Genomic DNA, 15,274 nt, shown 5'->3' on the forward strand with positions numbered 1-15,274 from the left:
GCGGAGAATCTTAGAAGAAGTGTTCCCACGCGGGGAAAAGTCCAACCAGTACCGCTGCGGGCCCTTAAAAGAGCCCAAAAGACCAAAAATAGCGGGAGCTACCGAACGTACGGCTTAGCTCCGCATCACCGCAACCGGAAGTCCTCTACCCAGTCACCTTTAAAGGATTTAGTTGGCTCTGGTAACATTCTTTCCCCCAGTGAGAGCTTTACTTCTGCTCTCCATCATTTTTACAGATCTGCTCCTAGCAGAGTTCCAAATTCAACTGCCCGAGCCGTAGCTGTCCTTTCTGTGATACAGCTTCTAAGTGACCTTAGTGAGTTTCTGTTTGGGTTGCTCCCCCCGTGGCAACCAAATCATCTCTCCAGACTGAGGTGTTTATCAGGAATTTACGCTTCCCATTTCTTTTAGAACATTCTGTTTCACTTTAAGTTAAAGGGAAATGTCAATCTTGTAAAGTTCAGCATTCATAAAAACACATGGATAGACAAATTAGCATATGCACAAAGGCATGTACATCCTCCCCACACAAGCATAGAGACACACACACACCCGTTCCACCTCCACTCACACACACATTCATATACGTACACAATATATATGCATGCAGATATGCACATACATGCCCACATTTACTTAAATATATAGATTTTATTTCTGCTGATGGCTCTGACCACTGTGCACTAAGACAACTAGACTCTGGTCAGCTCTGATATCTATTGGGTGCTGGGCTGGCTGATTTTAATTGGGGCAGCAATTGATACACCATAATTTATCTTAGCGCCTTTACATTCACGATCAGAAAAGACACGAAACCAACTCTTCCTGCTCCCAATGACGAAAGGAACGTAGTATGCGAGAGCTTCGGGCACAAAATTGGCTCTACCACATTCTCACCTGCATAAAACTGCCTGCCAACGCTGACAGCTGATATTCACACATGCACCAGAGGGGCTGGCGGTATTCCAAGAAGCTTTCGGATGTAGAAGGGTTAAATGAGAAGAAGAGTGGTGAAAAGTATTACTTTTTTTGAGTTATTGAAACTGACATTTGAAACTCCTTGACATTCATTGTTAACACACAGTCGGATTCTTGATGCCATTCATAGCCTGCGAAAACTGGAAAAATCCGTATGTGGTCAGTAGAAGTCTTTTAACAATTCCATCTATTTGTATGCTTACAGATGTTACTTCACCCCTAAACGCACTGAATATATCTGTAAATGCCAGTGCTTCTACTGAGAACTCAACCATCAAACCTACAACAGTTCAACAGAGCAATTCCATTGAGCCAACAAGTGAGCTTAATCATGCTAAAAATACTTCAGATCTGGAAAAAAATTCGGAACACAATGAGAGAAGTGGGGTAAAATCTGACGTGCAGGTAAATGGAATATTTTGTTTTATTCATTCTATTTATACGAGAGCCTGTTGTGCTATAACTGCAATAGTAACTTGGCAGGACATAACTTGAGCATTGCTGAGAAAAGAGACATGGTGCCAAAGCTTTTCATCTTGCACTCATCAGGCAAAGCGCAAGAATGACAAATTTCAAAGCAAGCGACAATCTATACTGCGTGAGAAAAGGGTGCTGATCAATTGGCAAGTCGACTCAGATTAGTTGAGGTGTTGCCATAGAAAATTCAGTGGGGAAATATTGTTCCCCCATGCTTTAGTTTAATTCATAAGTGCACAATGCATGGACAGGTTCTTTTTGCCTGCAGAGGACAGATGAATATATGTACATTCCAGCAAACGTAAGTAAGCCACTTTGTGAGCCCATCTGATGATCTTAAATTGATTGTTGGCATAATTCTGAACACACTTGGGATAGTTCAGTAAGTGCCGTCCAATCACATCTAACGTCAGACATTGGGCAGAATCTTCCATTCTGAGGTCTAGGCTTGGTGGTAGATGTGGAAGTGGGAATGATGCCCACTGGGGCAGGGTGGTGGGTGGGGGGGGTTGCTGAATCCATGTAATCTTGCGATGTTCAGAACATTGCACATTTATCTGTACAGAGCATGGCAAATCTTATGGCAGGAGCGAACAGTAAGTCACCGTCCCTTCTGTTAACTCAAGGGGTCGAATAACCAGGCACCAGAACCAGGAGGTGGTGGGGTGGATAGCACCCATGGGGCCCAAAAATGAACTGGCCAGCAATGCAGGAAATGGATGAATGATCTGCTGTGCTCCACCAGACTAAGGGCACTGTTTACTCCCTGCAAAGTGCCATTCTCATAAGGGCATTGTGCTGATATGCATCACTGTAAGTACACAAGGGGTTAATGTAAATACGCGTAGACTAGCTAGACACTAGAGGGAGCACCAGAGACATGACACACAGACATTCATCCAATAGGTCAGTAAGATAGGACACGACCAATGGGCCTTCACGATACACACAGAGGTGACACCACCATAGGAGGGCATTACACCAACCCATATAAAAAGGACACAGCACACATGATCTTCCTCTTTTCAGTGGAGACACTCAGTGAGTACAGACACAGGCTTGATTGAACATCACACCCACCACGTGGATTGTAGCAGGCTGGTTCGTCGGTCTGAGTAGCTATAGAAGGATTAACAGTCGAGTCGAATCCAAGTAGGAGAATTGTTAATAGTTTAATAAACGTGTTGAAGCTATCTCCACATCTGAACCTTCCTTTGTCAGAGTGCACATCAAGGAAGCAGCTTATGCTAAGTCAAGAGCATAACAAAACAAGCATCTGGCAGTTGAAGGGTTAGAAGGCACAGCAATGTCACACACAGCCAGCAATTGGGACATCAGTACTGAATGAGTGTCATCCACTTTATATTCTCAATCGCAGATCATTTGCAGGACAAACAGTCCATTGCTCACTTACTGGGCTGGGTTTAGCAGAGACCATAGGCATGCATGTTCCTAAACTGTCCATCCAACCATTGGGATCACAAACAACCTTTCTATCTTTCTGCAATAGACAATCACCGACAATAAGCGGTAATGGCAAACATCCTGGGCGCGATTCTCCCAAAACGGGAGAAATCGTAAGGCTGGCGTCAAACCCGGGCGGGTTTGACGCCAGCGCGCCCCTTCTCGACCGGGAACCGATTCTGGTCCCCGGTCGGGGCTAGCAGCCCGACGCCGCAAGCTCCGGCATCACGGGCTTAACGAATTTCGTTAAGCCCGGTTTGCCGGAGTTAGAGCCGGCTGACGCGTCATATGACGTCAGCCGCGCATGCGCGGATTGGAAGACTCCAACCCGCGCATGCGCGGATGACGTCATCGCGTATTTGCGCGAAACCCGCGCATGCGCGGGCCGGGATGCCCCTCAGCCGCCCCGCGAATGGATACTGCGGGGCGGCGGAAGGACAAATAGTGCGCGGGCATCGGGCCCGCTGCCCGTGATCGGTGCCCACTGATCGCGGGCCCATGGCACCCTTGGCACGGCCGTGGTACTGCCGTGCCAATCGGTGCCATGGTTATAAAAAGCAAGTTGTTCCCGCCGTTTTTACGAACGGCCAGACCAGGTCTGTTTGCCGTTCGTAAAAACAGCGTAAAGGGCTGGGACTTCGGCCCATCGAACAGCTGTGAATTGCTGCCGGCCGTAAAAAAACGGCGGCAGCGATTCGTGTCGGGAGTTGGGCGGGGGGCGGGGGGGGGGAGAATAGCGGGAGGGCGGGAAAAATGTCGGGAAGGCCCTCCCGCTATTCGCCGACCCATCGTGGGGGTCGAAGAATTTCGCTCCCAATTCTTCACACTTCATGGGGAGCAGGATCATGTCTGCGCTGAAGGTAAAATAGAACTTCTTCTGGAAGCCAGTGAGGATGCATCCAGTCTGCAGTTGTCAGCTGTCTGCTCCGACTGTGGGATGTCTTTAATTTACAAGCCTGCTTAGTCAATCACTAAATCTTCCTTTTCTCCATTCTGGTACGAGCAAGAAATGGGAGGATTGCCACCTGGATATGCCCCAACCCCAAATCCACCTCTGAGGAGGATGCTTCAAGATCCTTAGAGGATGCACTGTGACACGATTCACCTGATCTCCACCAGCGCAGAGACACCCACCTTGGCGGGTCCAAGTTCTGGAGTAGGCTCGGAATCACAATCTGGTGGGCACATCTGACATGGGTCCACAGTTGGCGGAGGCAGTGCCAGCTGAAGTCTTTGACACTCCAAAGACTGGTGTAGACCAGACCCCTACTGAGCCCCAAACAAATGATGGGCTCCAGGAAAACTGTAGGAGACGCAGAGACAGGCAGGGAATCTTCATGTAGAGTTGCAAGCGGCCATAAGCAAATTGGACCAAAGGCTGGAGGAGTCCATCCACGTTTTGTCTGCTGCCGTGGCTTCAGCAGGTGAGCGCTTGGCTGTCTCTGTGGAATGGCTGGCAGCCAACTTGGAGACCCAAACCCAGTACTACATGCAGTGGCTGCTAAAAAGGTAGTCGGATCTGCACTCCATTGCTCGAGGCCTTGATGCAGTGCCGCAGTGGCTCGGCAAGAGACAGTGCACCCTATCCTCCCTCCAGGTGCCCCTTCTCCTCAAGGAGTCAGGCAGTTCCATCCGGCACCCACAGGGAGGAGGCACCATGACCATTTAGCAGGGAGGATGGAGGATTGGAATCCAGAGTTGGCTGCCATCAGTGTCCCTTGGAGGTATCCACCTCCCCCCCCCCCCCCCCCCCCCCCCCCCCCCCCCCACCCCCACCAATCAACCCTGCCTCTGATAACAGCAGATGGCTGGTCACACAGAATTAATGACAGCTCCACACCTTGGTGGATTCTGTCTGGAATGAAGCCCATTAGTAATGGAGCAATGCTGCTTTATTGGCGTTGGAACAGTGAGAGCTGTATTCAGCTGAACCTCTTCTCCATGGAGTCAACTAACAGCTAATAGGTTGCCCCCTTCACTCAGCCCGAAAAATATGTCTTTAATTCCTCCCATCCGTGCTGAGAATTATTGCAAGATTTTTGTGTTCTTTTATTATTTCATGGGATGTGGGCATTGCCAATGAAGCTAGCATTTGATGCCCACCCCTAACTACCTCTTGAACAGAGTGGCTTGCTGTGCCATTTCAGAGAGCAGTTAAGAGTCACACACATCGCTGTGGATCTGGAGTCACATGTAGGCCAGACCAGGTAAGGATGGCAGATTTTCTTCCCTGATGGACATGAGTGAACCAGCAAGGGTTTTTATGACAATTGACAATGGTTTCATGGTCACTCTTGCAGAGAGTAGCTTTTAATTACAGATTTATCAATTGAATTTAAATTCCACAAACTGCTATGGTGGGATTTGAACCTCTGTTCCCAGAGCTTTAGTCAGTACTTCTGGATTATTAGTCCAATGATGTTATCATGACACCAACATCTCTCCCTCAAGTAACTGTGCAACAACGTTTGAGATCTTGAAGATTATGCCTTGGCAGCACTTTCAACACTGTCTACCCTTCTTCTGTTACCCATCAAGTTTCCCCCATTCTCCGCCACAATCACGGCCTCCTAATTCCTCGCCCTCCTGTACCCATTCAGCCTCTCCCATTTTCATGGACCCAAATATACTTTTTGTGGGCATTCCTGTTCTCCCTCCATTCCATTCACTGTCGACATGCCCATGCCCCTCCTGTTCTTGAAGCCAACTGTACCCTAACTTTCTAAGACTCCCTCATAAGATCATCCAAACCCCTCCCTTCCGCCCTCACTTCATCCACCTTCTACTTCCAACCTCGCAGATCCAACTCATTAGATCTGACTAATCTCGGAGTCTCAACACTCTCCTCCAAATTTAGGACCAAATTCAGGAATTCAATGACCACACCCTTCAGACACATCTCTCTACGACATTCACTGCCCAGAGAGTCTTTCGACCTCCCCCCACAAAGGATATACTTACACTTCTAAACATGCGCCAGACAGTCTTTCCTCCTTCCCAGGACAGTTCCTATTCTTCAATGTTGCCCCTACCTCTCCTGGTCCATCCTCCACCCCATCCTTCCCCGCTGGCCCTCCCTCTCCTGGCTCGTCCTCCACTCTATCTTTCCCTGCTGACCCGCCCTCTCCTTGGCCTGTCTCCTCTCGAACATCCCTCGCTGGCCTTCCCTCTCTCAGGCCTGTCTCCACTCTACCCTTTCCTGCTGGTGCCCACCACTGTTCAGCCTTAGTTCCACCCATCCCCCCTCCCTGTGGGCCCAGCCTCCCATGTCCAGCCTTGGCAGAGCTATTCCTACCGATATGGGTGAGGTTGCAAATGGTCCCCCAGAAGGTGAAAGTCGCGTCTACTGACCTCTGTGGGAGAAATGAAGCTCACCAAATGCATGCCATTTATATACTGACGGAAAACTGAACATTTTAAATTCTCGTTGGCGCGGAACATCATTTGGAGGATGAGCTTAATTCCGCCGAGGTGGCCTTTTGAGCATGCATGAGATGCCAATGCATGCGAAAGGGATTCCTGACATTATTTGTTTGTTTCCTGAGAACAAAATTCTGACAATTCATCCCGCTGTCGAGAAACAGATTTTTGTCCTCATGCCAAATTAAGTTCCACTGCCGGCCACGATACCCATTGCCGATGGGAATAGAAAAGTCCGCACATCATGTCTGAGTTTTGCAAGCATAGGTTGGTTGACTATAGTCAGCCCTCTGCTTATTGGGAATAGCACAAGGAACGTGCTGCAACCTCAAGGGATGTGGTTTATGAATTTCAGTGCTGGTACAATGCCAAGTTGTTAGGCCATGCATCCCAATGACTGGCAATTAATATAAACAGGACATCATTTCAGCCGTTCACAATACACAGAGTACTGACTATACTGAACCAGCTCATGCTTGCAAAACTCAGAACATCATGTCTAATATTAGATATTGTTAGATGGACAGCATCTGCTGTACAAAACATGTGCTAAGAATTACACTAACAACCAAGTTAGGATGATCAGTCGCAATCACAATGCAACTCACACTTGCTGGAACCTATATATATTCAGGGACCCAACCTCTGCAGGCAAAAGAAACATGTCCAGGCATTATACATTCTTTGAAAAAAACTAAAGAATGGGAGACAACAGTTCCCTGCTGCATTCTCCATGGCAACACCTTGCCTAATCAGAGTTGACTTGCCAACTGATCAGCACCCTTTTCTCAAGCAGTATAAATTGCTGCTCCCTTTGAAATTTGGCATTCTTGCATTTGTCTTGATGAGTGCTGGACGAAAAATTCGACAATGTGTCTCTTGTTTTAGTAAAACTACAATCATCATCAGAATGGTAAAACCTGCAGTAGATTAACATAAACTTGATAGTGAGGAACACACTTTAGTTTTCATTTTGCATTTGTGATGTGAGGAACCATTTGTATTAAGATAAGCACAGTAGTAGAACAGAACAAGAAGTGAGAAAATGTGTGAAAACAACAAGTGCCTATCTTCTGAACAAATCCATATTTCAAAAAGCTTGCATCCTAAAGGATAACATTCTTATTCTTGCTAAACCCATGTTTGGATCGGACATTCTGCTCTGATCTTCAGTTTTCAATATGTGTGCTTGAAAAACAGGAAACATGCTTCTCCCTGTATTCCCTCACTTCCCACAAAGCAGCAATAGATCTATCCAAGAAGTAAACTATTAACATCCTTTCTCAACAGACAAAAAGTGTATCCTGGTGTTGATGATTTGTTCTTAAAACACATTTTGAAGCAAAATGAATGCTCTTCGCGGCGTAATTCTAGGGGCCATCGGTTCATCCAAAAGACTGTCAACATTTCCTCTGCTTGTCCCAATCTTCTGTGCTGTGTGAATAGGACGGAGCCCAGAGACACTAACAACTTCAGCCGCAGCACTGTTAGATAATTCAGTTTGTGTGGCTACTTCCGCCAGCGCTGAGAAACAGCTCTGATTCCACACAGCATCGTTCTTTCCTGGTCGAACCGGTTCTGCAACGTTAACAATATTCCCAGGAAATGATCAACATCAAGATGTAGGCTGAGTGATTGGGATAAAGGAATAGAATCCCCGACAGGGAACACGGAGGGTGGTGGTGGTGGGGGGGGGGGGGGGGGGGGGGCAGTGTTGGTTTTATATTTGTGAAGGTTTCAGCTTCAGGTATTGATGGAGATCTTTCGCAGGCTGGGGTGTAAGACCCTTTCTTACATCCCTTGAGTGGACTGCTGAATAACATAGGTGCATATTAACTGCAGCATTGAGCTGAACAGGTTACAAGCACCGTCAGAAACAGAACACAAAGAGAGATTCAGGCTTGAGTTCTGCCCTGAGAATGTAGCATATAATGTTGCTCTGTGGAGATTAAAATGATACACAACCAGAGAGAAGGAAGAATGAGGCATATGATTTATAACACCCTTTTTATTGCTTTCTACTCATGAGTGAGCTGTGGAGATGGTCTAGAATGTTGCAATGGAATTGTACCTCATCCAGAATTGTGGTATTCTGTGGAAATATACTGATTCTTTTTCCCTTTGACTTAATGGGTTAAAAGGTTTCTCGTTATAAACTTGGCGGAGGGAATGTGTGCCCCAGTTGGTGTGCTGCCAATTTAAAATGGAGCACAATGTTTAGCAGCCTGATGGTACTGCAGCAGAGTGGCTGCGCAGCAAGCACTGCTCCAATATATTCAGTGCAGACGTGATTTTAATGTATCTAATGGCCCAAAATTGCCTGGTAACACTGGCTCAATTACTAGTCATTATTTATTATTATTTATGATGTAAATAATTGCAGGTTACAGAGGGACATAGATAAGCTGCAGAGCTGGGCTGAGAGGTGGCAAATGGAGTTTAATGTGGAGAAGTGTGAGGTGATTCACTTTGGAAAGAATAACAGGAATGCGGAATATTTGGCTAATGGTAAATTCTTGGTAGTGTGGATGAGCAGAGGGATCTCGGTGTCCATGTACATAGATCCCTGAAAGTTGCCACCCAGGTTGATAGGGTTGTGAAGAAGGCCTATGGTGTGTTGGCCTTTATTGGTAGAGGGATTGAGTTCCGGAGCCATGAGGTCATGATGCAGCTGTACCAAACTCTGGTACGGCCGCATTTGGAGTATTGCGTACAGTTCTGGTCGCCTCATTATAGGAAGGACGTGGAAGCTTTGGAACGGGTGCAGAGGAGATTTACCAGGATGTTGCCTGGTATGGAGGGAAAATCTTATGAGGAAAGGCTTATGGACTTGAGGTTGTTTTCGTTAGAGAGAAGAAGGTTAAGAGGTGACTTAATAGAGGCATACAAAATGATCAGAGGGTTAGATAGGGTGGACAGCGAGAGCCTTCTCCCGCGGATGGAGGTGGCTAGCACGAGGGGACATAGCCTTAAATTGAGGGGTAATAGATATAGGACAGAGGTCAGAGGTGGGTTTTTTACGCAAAGAGTGGTGAGGCCGTGGAATGCCCTACCTGCAACAGTAGTGAACTCGCCAACATTGAGGGCATTTAAAAATTTATTGGATAAGCATATGGATGATAAGGGCATAGTGTAGGTTAGATGGCCTTTAGTTTTTTTTTTCCATGTCGGTGCAACATCGAGGGCCGAAGGGCCTGTACTGCGCTGTATCGTTCTATGTTCTATGTTCTATGTGTTGTTATCAAGCAGAAATCCTCAATCAATGCAATGTGCACAATCTTGAAAATATCATTTTTTCCTGTATCATAAGACCATAGGCCATAAGACACAGGAGCAGAATTAGGCCATTCGGCCCATATAGTCTGCTCTGCCGTTCAATCATTGCTGCTATGTTTCTCATCCCCATTCTCCTGCCTTCTCCCCATAACCTCTGATCGCCTTATTACTCAAGAACCTATCTATCTCTGTCTTAAAGTTTAAATAAGATCCCCCTCATCCTTCTAAACTTCATCGAGTACAGACCCAGTGTTCTCATATGACAAGTCCTCCATTCCAGGGATCATTCTTGTGAACCTCCTCTAGACTCTTTCCAAGGCCAGCACATCCATCCTTAGATTTGGGGCCCAAAACTGCTCACAGTATTCCAAATGTGGTCTGACCAGAGCCTTATACAGCCTCAACAGTATATCCTTGCTCTTGTATTCTAGCCCTCTCGACATTAATGCTAACATTGCATTTGTCTTCCTAACAGCCAACTGAACCTGCATATTAACCGTAAGAGAATCCAGAACTCTAAGGGGCTCTTAAATTCCTTTGTGCTTCTGATTTCTGAAGCCTTTTCACATTTAGAAAATAGCCTGTGCCTCTCTTCTTCCAGCCAAAGTGAATAACCGCACACTTTCCTATATTGTATTCCACTACCACTTCTTTGCCCTCTCTCCGAGCCCATCCAGGTCCTTCTGCAGCATCTCTGTTTCCTCAACACAATCTGTCCCTCTACATTTCTTTGTATCATCTGCAAACGTAGCAACAATGCCCTCAGTTCCTTCTTCCAGATCATTAATGCATATCGTGAATTACTGTGGTCCCAACACTGACCCCTGCGGAACACCACGAGTCACTGGATGCCATCCTGAAAAGGATGTCTTCATCCCCACTCTCTGCCTTCTGTCAGTCAGCCAATCCTCTATCCATGTCAGTACCTTGTCCCTAAGACCAGAGCTCTTATCTTATTTAGCAGCTTCTTCCACGGCACCTTGTCAAAGGCCTTCTGGAAATCTAAATAGATAATGGCCACTGGCTCTCCTCTGTCTAATTTTCTTGTTACCGCCTCAAAGAATTCTAACAGATTTGTCAGGTATGACCTCCCCTTGACAATGCCGTACTGACTCAGCCCTATTTTATCATGCACTTCTCAGTACTCCACAATCTTATCCTTAATAATAGACTCTAAAATCTTACCAACAACCAAAGTCAGGCTTACCAGCCTATAATTTCCTGTCTTCTGCCTCCCTCACTTCTTAAACAGCAGTGTTACATTAGCCATTTCCCAATCCTCTGAGACTCTCCCTGTCTCCAGTGATTCCTGAAAGATCACCACCAATGCCTCCACAATCTCCTCCGCTATCTCCTTCAGAATAATGGGGTGTAGTCCATCTGGTCTGGGTGACCAATCCACCTTCAGACCTTTCAGTTTCCCCAGCACCTTCTCCTTAGTGATGGTCACTACACTCACCTCTGTCCCCTGACTCTCTTGAAGTTCTGGTATGCCACTGGTGTCTTTCACAGTGATGACTGATGCAAAGTACCTATTCAGTTCCTCTGTCATTTCTTTGTTTCCTATTACTACTCCTCCAGCCTCATTTTCCAGTGGTGGAATGTCCATTCTTGCCTCTCTCTTACCTTTTTATCGAAAAAACTCTTGCAACCTTCTTTTATATTACCAGCTGTTTTACACTCATATTTCATCATCTCCTCCCTTATTGCTTTTTTAGTTGTCCTCTGCTTGCTTTTAAAGGCATCCCAATCCCCTGGTTTCCCACTGATCCGCGCCACTATTGTCTGCTTTTGCTTTTATGCTGTCTTTAGCTTCCCTCCTCAGCCATTTAGCATGTTTTGTCCTCCATAGGATGAATTTCTGTTGTGCCTTCCGGATAACCCAACAAAACTTCTGCCATCGCTGTTCCACTGCCTTCCCTGCTGGGCTTCCCTTCAAATCAACTCTGACCAGCTTCTCCCTCATGATTTTATAATACCGTTATTCAATTGTAAAACCGGTTCATCTGATTCCAGCTTCTCCCTCTCAAACTAAAGGGTGAATTCTATCATGTTTCTGGAATATTAAGATATGTAACATTTCAAAAATAGACTCAATGTGTATAATTTATTAAAAGTTTTCTTTATGAGATACACTTTCCTGTATTTGCCATATTTAATTCTCATTGCATTTTTCTGTCATAATATTCCTGCTTCGGGCAGCACGGTGGCACAGTGGTTAGCATTGTTGCCTACAGCGCTGAGGACCCAGGTTCGAATCCCGGCCCTGGGTCACTGTCTGTGTGGAGTTTGCACATTCTCCCCGTGTCTGCGTGGGTTCGCCCCCACAACCCAAAACATGTGCACGATAGGTGGATTGGCCACACTAAAATTGCCCCTTAATTGGAAAAAATAATTGGGTACGCTAAATTAAAAAAAAAAATAATAATATTTCTGCTTGCTTGTCTTACCTTGTGTCTCAATTTTCCAACATGAAATTTTGAGTTTGCGGGGTTCAAAACTAGAAATACTTTACAGCAGTAATCAGGGAAGTGCCAACTGCCATTTTGCAATATCCAAGTGGTAGTGGGAAGACATTCCACAGACTCGAAGAATATCCTGCCCAAATAATTTGGTGCTGTGGGTGTGGTAAAGGTTGGTCATTTTAGTACAGCCTGTTGTTCAAAAAAGTCTGTGATTGCAAAGAAGAAAGATAAATAATTTATAGGAAACTCCTATGTAAGAAATATAGGAACCAGACAACAAGGAAATGACCTTCCTCGGGGAAATGAAAGAGCAAACAAGCCAATACTGGAGTGCTAACATCGACATCATACAGAATTTAAATTGGATAAAGGAGCTGGTGTCGCAGTTTTAGCTGTTAGAGTTCAAGTGGCTGCAAAAAATCAGCCTGCAACCTTCCTCATCCAACTTCAAGGCCCAGAAGGAATCAAGCTAAATGTTAAAGGTCAGCTTGATGCAACACTAAAGTATAAAGATAAGAAAATCTCTGAGACACCATCCCTCTTTCAGAGTGAGGAATGCTGTTTGGAGAGGATGATAGCCTGCATAGGTGTGAACGTAACCCTTTAAGTCGGTGAAGTCAACAAACAAGAACAGGACAATGAATGTAGAAGAGAAGTTCCGAAACTCTTCAGAGGCCAAGGAAAATTGAAAACTGTGTGGAACATCATGCTCAAGACAGATTGAAAACCCGTTTGGAGGGATGTAAATGGGTAAGGAATGACAGAGGCAATGCTTCAACAAGGGGTTATGTCGCTAGTCACTAAATATACCAGGTTGTGCTCTGGTATGGTATCTATTCCAAAACCAAATGGTTTTATCCGAATGTGCATCAACCTGACGCAACTGAATAAAACAGTGGAATGAGAAAGACATCTAATGGCATCAGTAGATGAGAACCTAGCCAAATTCGCAAAGAGTACACTCTTTACCAAGCCGCCCGGTACAAGAATGGATTTTGGCAGTTGTTGCTGGATCAGGAGTCAACACTTCCAACCACCTTAATAACATCATTTTAATGTTACTTAAGGTTTTATTCATCTGCCTTTTGGCATCACATTCACACCTGAAAATTTCCAGAGGGAAATGCCCAGTATATAAAAAGAAGGTGCCATATGCCACATGGACGCTATTTTAATCCATGACTCAACAAAGGAAGAACATGACAAAAGAGTAAGGGAAGTATTGACTCCACTGCAAGATGGTGGATTAACCATCTGGGCCATGTTATACAGGCAGCAGGAATCACTGCAACCCCACAGAAGACAAAAGTCACAAAAGAATCCCTGCCACCCAGGAATATCACCGAGCTGGAAAGGTTTATGGATATGATGAAGCAACTGAGAAGATTCCTCGCTCACGATGATAACGAACTTCCATTTATTGTAGTAGAGACTGAGCCAGCAACAGGACTGGAGCAGTGCTATTCCGGAGCCAGGAGGCCTGTCTATTATGCATCAAGATCCTTAACCAAGAATTGAACATCACTGCGCTGTTGTAGAGAAGGAGGCCCTCACAGCAACATGGGTTTGTGAAGATTTTCTGATTACATTTTGGACCTGTAGCTCACTACCCAAACCTGATCACAAACCACTGATAACCTTGTTGAACATGAAGGAATTTGCAAAGATTCCAGCCCATATCCAGACATTCAAATTAAGGCTTATGCAGTACAACACTATTACGGAGTGCAGGGTAAATACCAAACTATGGCTGACATCCTGTCATGGATAGATACCAACTGCGCAGAAGAAGAAGATGAAACTATTTGAGGATATTGAGGCTTTCATGACCTTAACCACGTGCAGCAGAGCGGAAGTTGCATGAAATATGAAACACTCAAAGACGAGATGAGGAATGTACATACTGCCTAGACGGATGGCCATAGTTCATTCCGGGTGACTGTCCATGTGGAGTTTGCACATTCGTCCCGTGTCTGTGTGGGTTTCACCCCCACAACCCAAAGATGTGCAGGGGAGATGGATTGGCTGTGCTAAATTGCCCTTTAATTGGAAAAAAAATAACTGGGTACTCCAAAATTTATTTTTTAAAAAGGTTAGCTAGATTGGCCATGCTCAATTGCCCTTTAATGTCCAAAGATGTGCAAGTTAGGTGGGGTTACAGGGATAGGGCGGGATTTGGCCTTGATGGGGTGTCCTTTCAGAGGACTGGTGCAGACTTGATGGGCCGAATGCCCTCCTTCTACACTATAGAGATTCTATGATAACTCTACCCAATGCATCCTCTCCCAGTGAACCTGCATCCTTGGAAATCTTTAGAGAACAAACAAGGACTCCTCCGCCCTTGTTCCCAATTCCCATCACATCATCCCCATCACATCATCCCCACTTCTGTCAGAGCTGATATGCTCTTTCCATTACTTTCAACTAGGTGGACACATGTCCTACTCTGTCCACATCCTAGCATTTCCCCTGTGCTCCCATACATTGACAACCCCTCCTCCACTCCTAACCTGATCCTCCAATCCCAGTGCTGCCAAGCAGTGACACTGCCCAGTGCTGCCAATCAGTGACACTGCCCATCTTAATGGGCCCTGAGCCCCCCTTCTAGTTCTTCCGCGCCCATGAACCATGTCCAGACCCCGGTACCATCTTTCTGATGCTACTAATCCACATGGCTCCCCTTATCCCTCGTATCGGTGCACACGTTTCCCACTTGCAACTTGGGGAGATCTTCTCTATGACCTTCCTCTGCATTTTATAGCTTTCAGAGAAGATACAAGATAAAAATTACCAAATAGAAATCATGGTAATTGACTTACAGCTTATATATGCAAATCAGACAGGACCATGCAAATTGAGCCTAAAAGTAAAATGTTATTGCATTCACCGCAAACCAGTGACCCTAAGAATACATTGTTTGTTCCATATCTCCAACTCCTCGTGAGCAGTACCAGTGGAAATGATACAAGCATTGTGCACTACAAATAATACCAGATTACAAATATTATTGGATGGTTATCGGTGAAATTAAGTCTGTATTTTGAGGGCCACCTTTTAATGATCAAACAAATTGATTAGCAACTCTCCAATTCCTGCTCCTGATCACCCTAAATTCCAAATAGTTCTTCAGTCCAATCGGAATATGTTGCCTGTGGATGAAAGTGATTATGTGCTTTTATTATAATATTTATAAT

The 15,274-nt window shown here is 45.5% G+C and overlaps 1 protein-coding gene across 2 annotated transcripts in view; it reads left to right on the forward strand.

Moving 5' to 3' along the window:
- The window catches only part of LOC119978510 (hematopoietic progenitor cell antigen CD34-like), a 72,376-nt gene that overhangs the window by 39,716 nt on the left and 17,386 nt on the right, over positions 1-15,274 (forward strand). For both annotated transcript variants that reach the window (XM_038820192.1, XM_038820191.1), the window contains exon 3: positions 1,184-1,383. In XM_038820192.1, the coding sequence (XP_038676120.1) occupies positions 1,184-1,383 (200 nt within the window). The remainder of the gene's footprint in view (positions 1-1,183; positions 1,384-15,274) is intronic.

The sequence above is a fragment of the Scyliorhinus canicula genome, chromosome 15 (genome assembly GCF_902713615.1).
Source record: "Scyliorhinus canicula chromosome 15, sScyCan1.1, whole genome shotgun sequence".
NCBI lineage: Eukaryota > Metazoa > Chordata > Chondrichthyes > Carcharhiniformes > Scyliorhinidae > Scyliorhinus > Scyliorhinus canicula.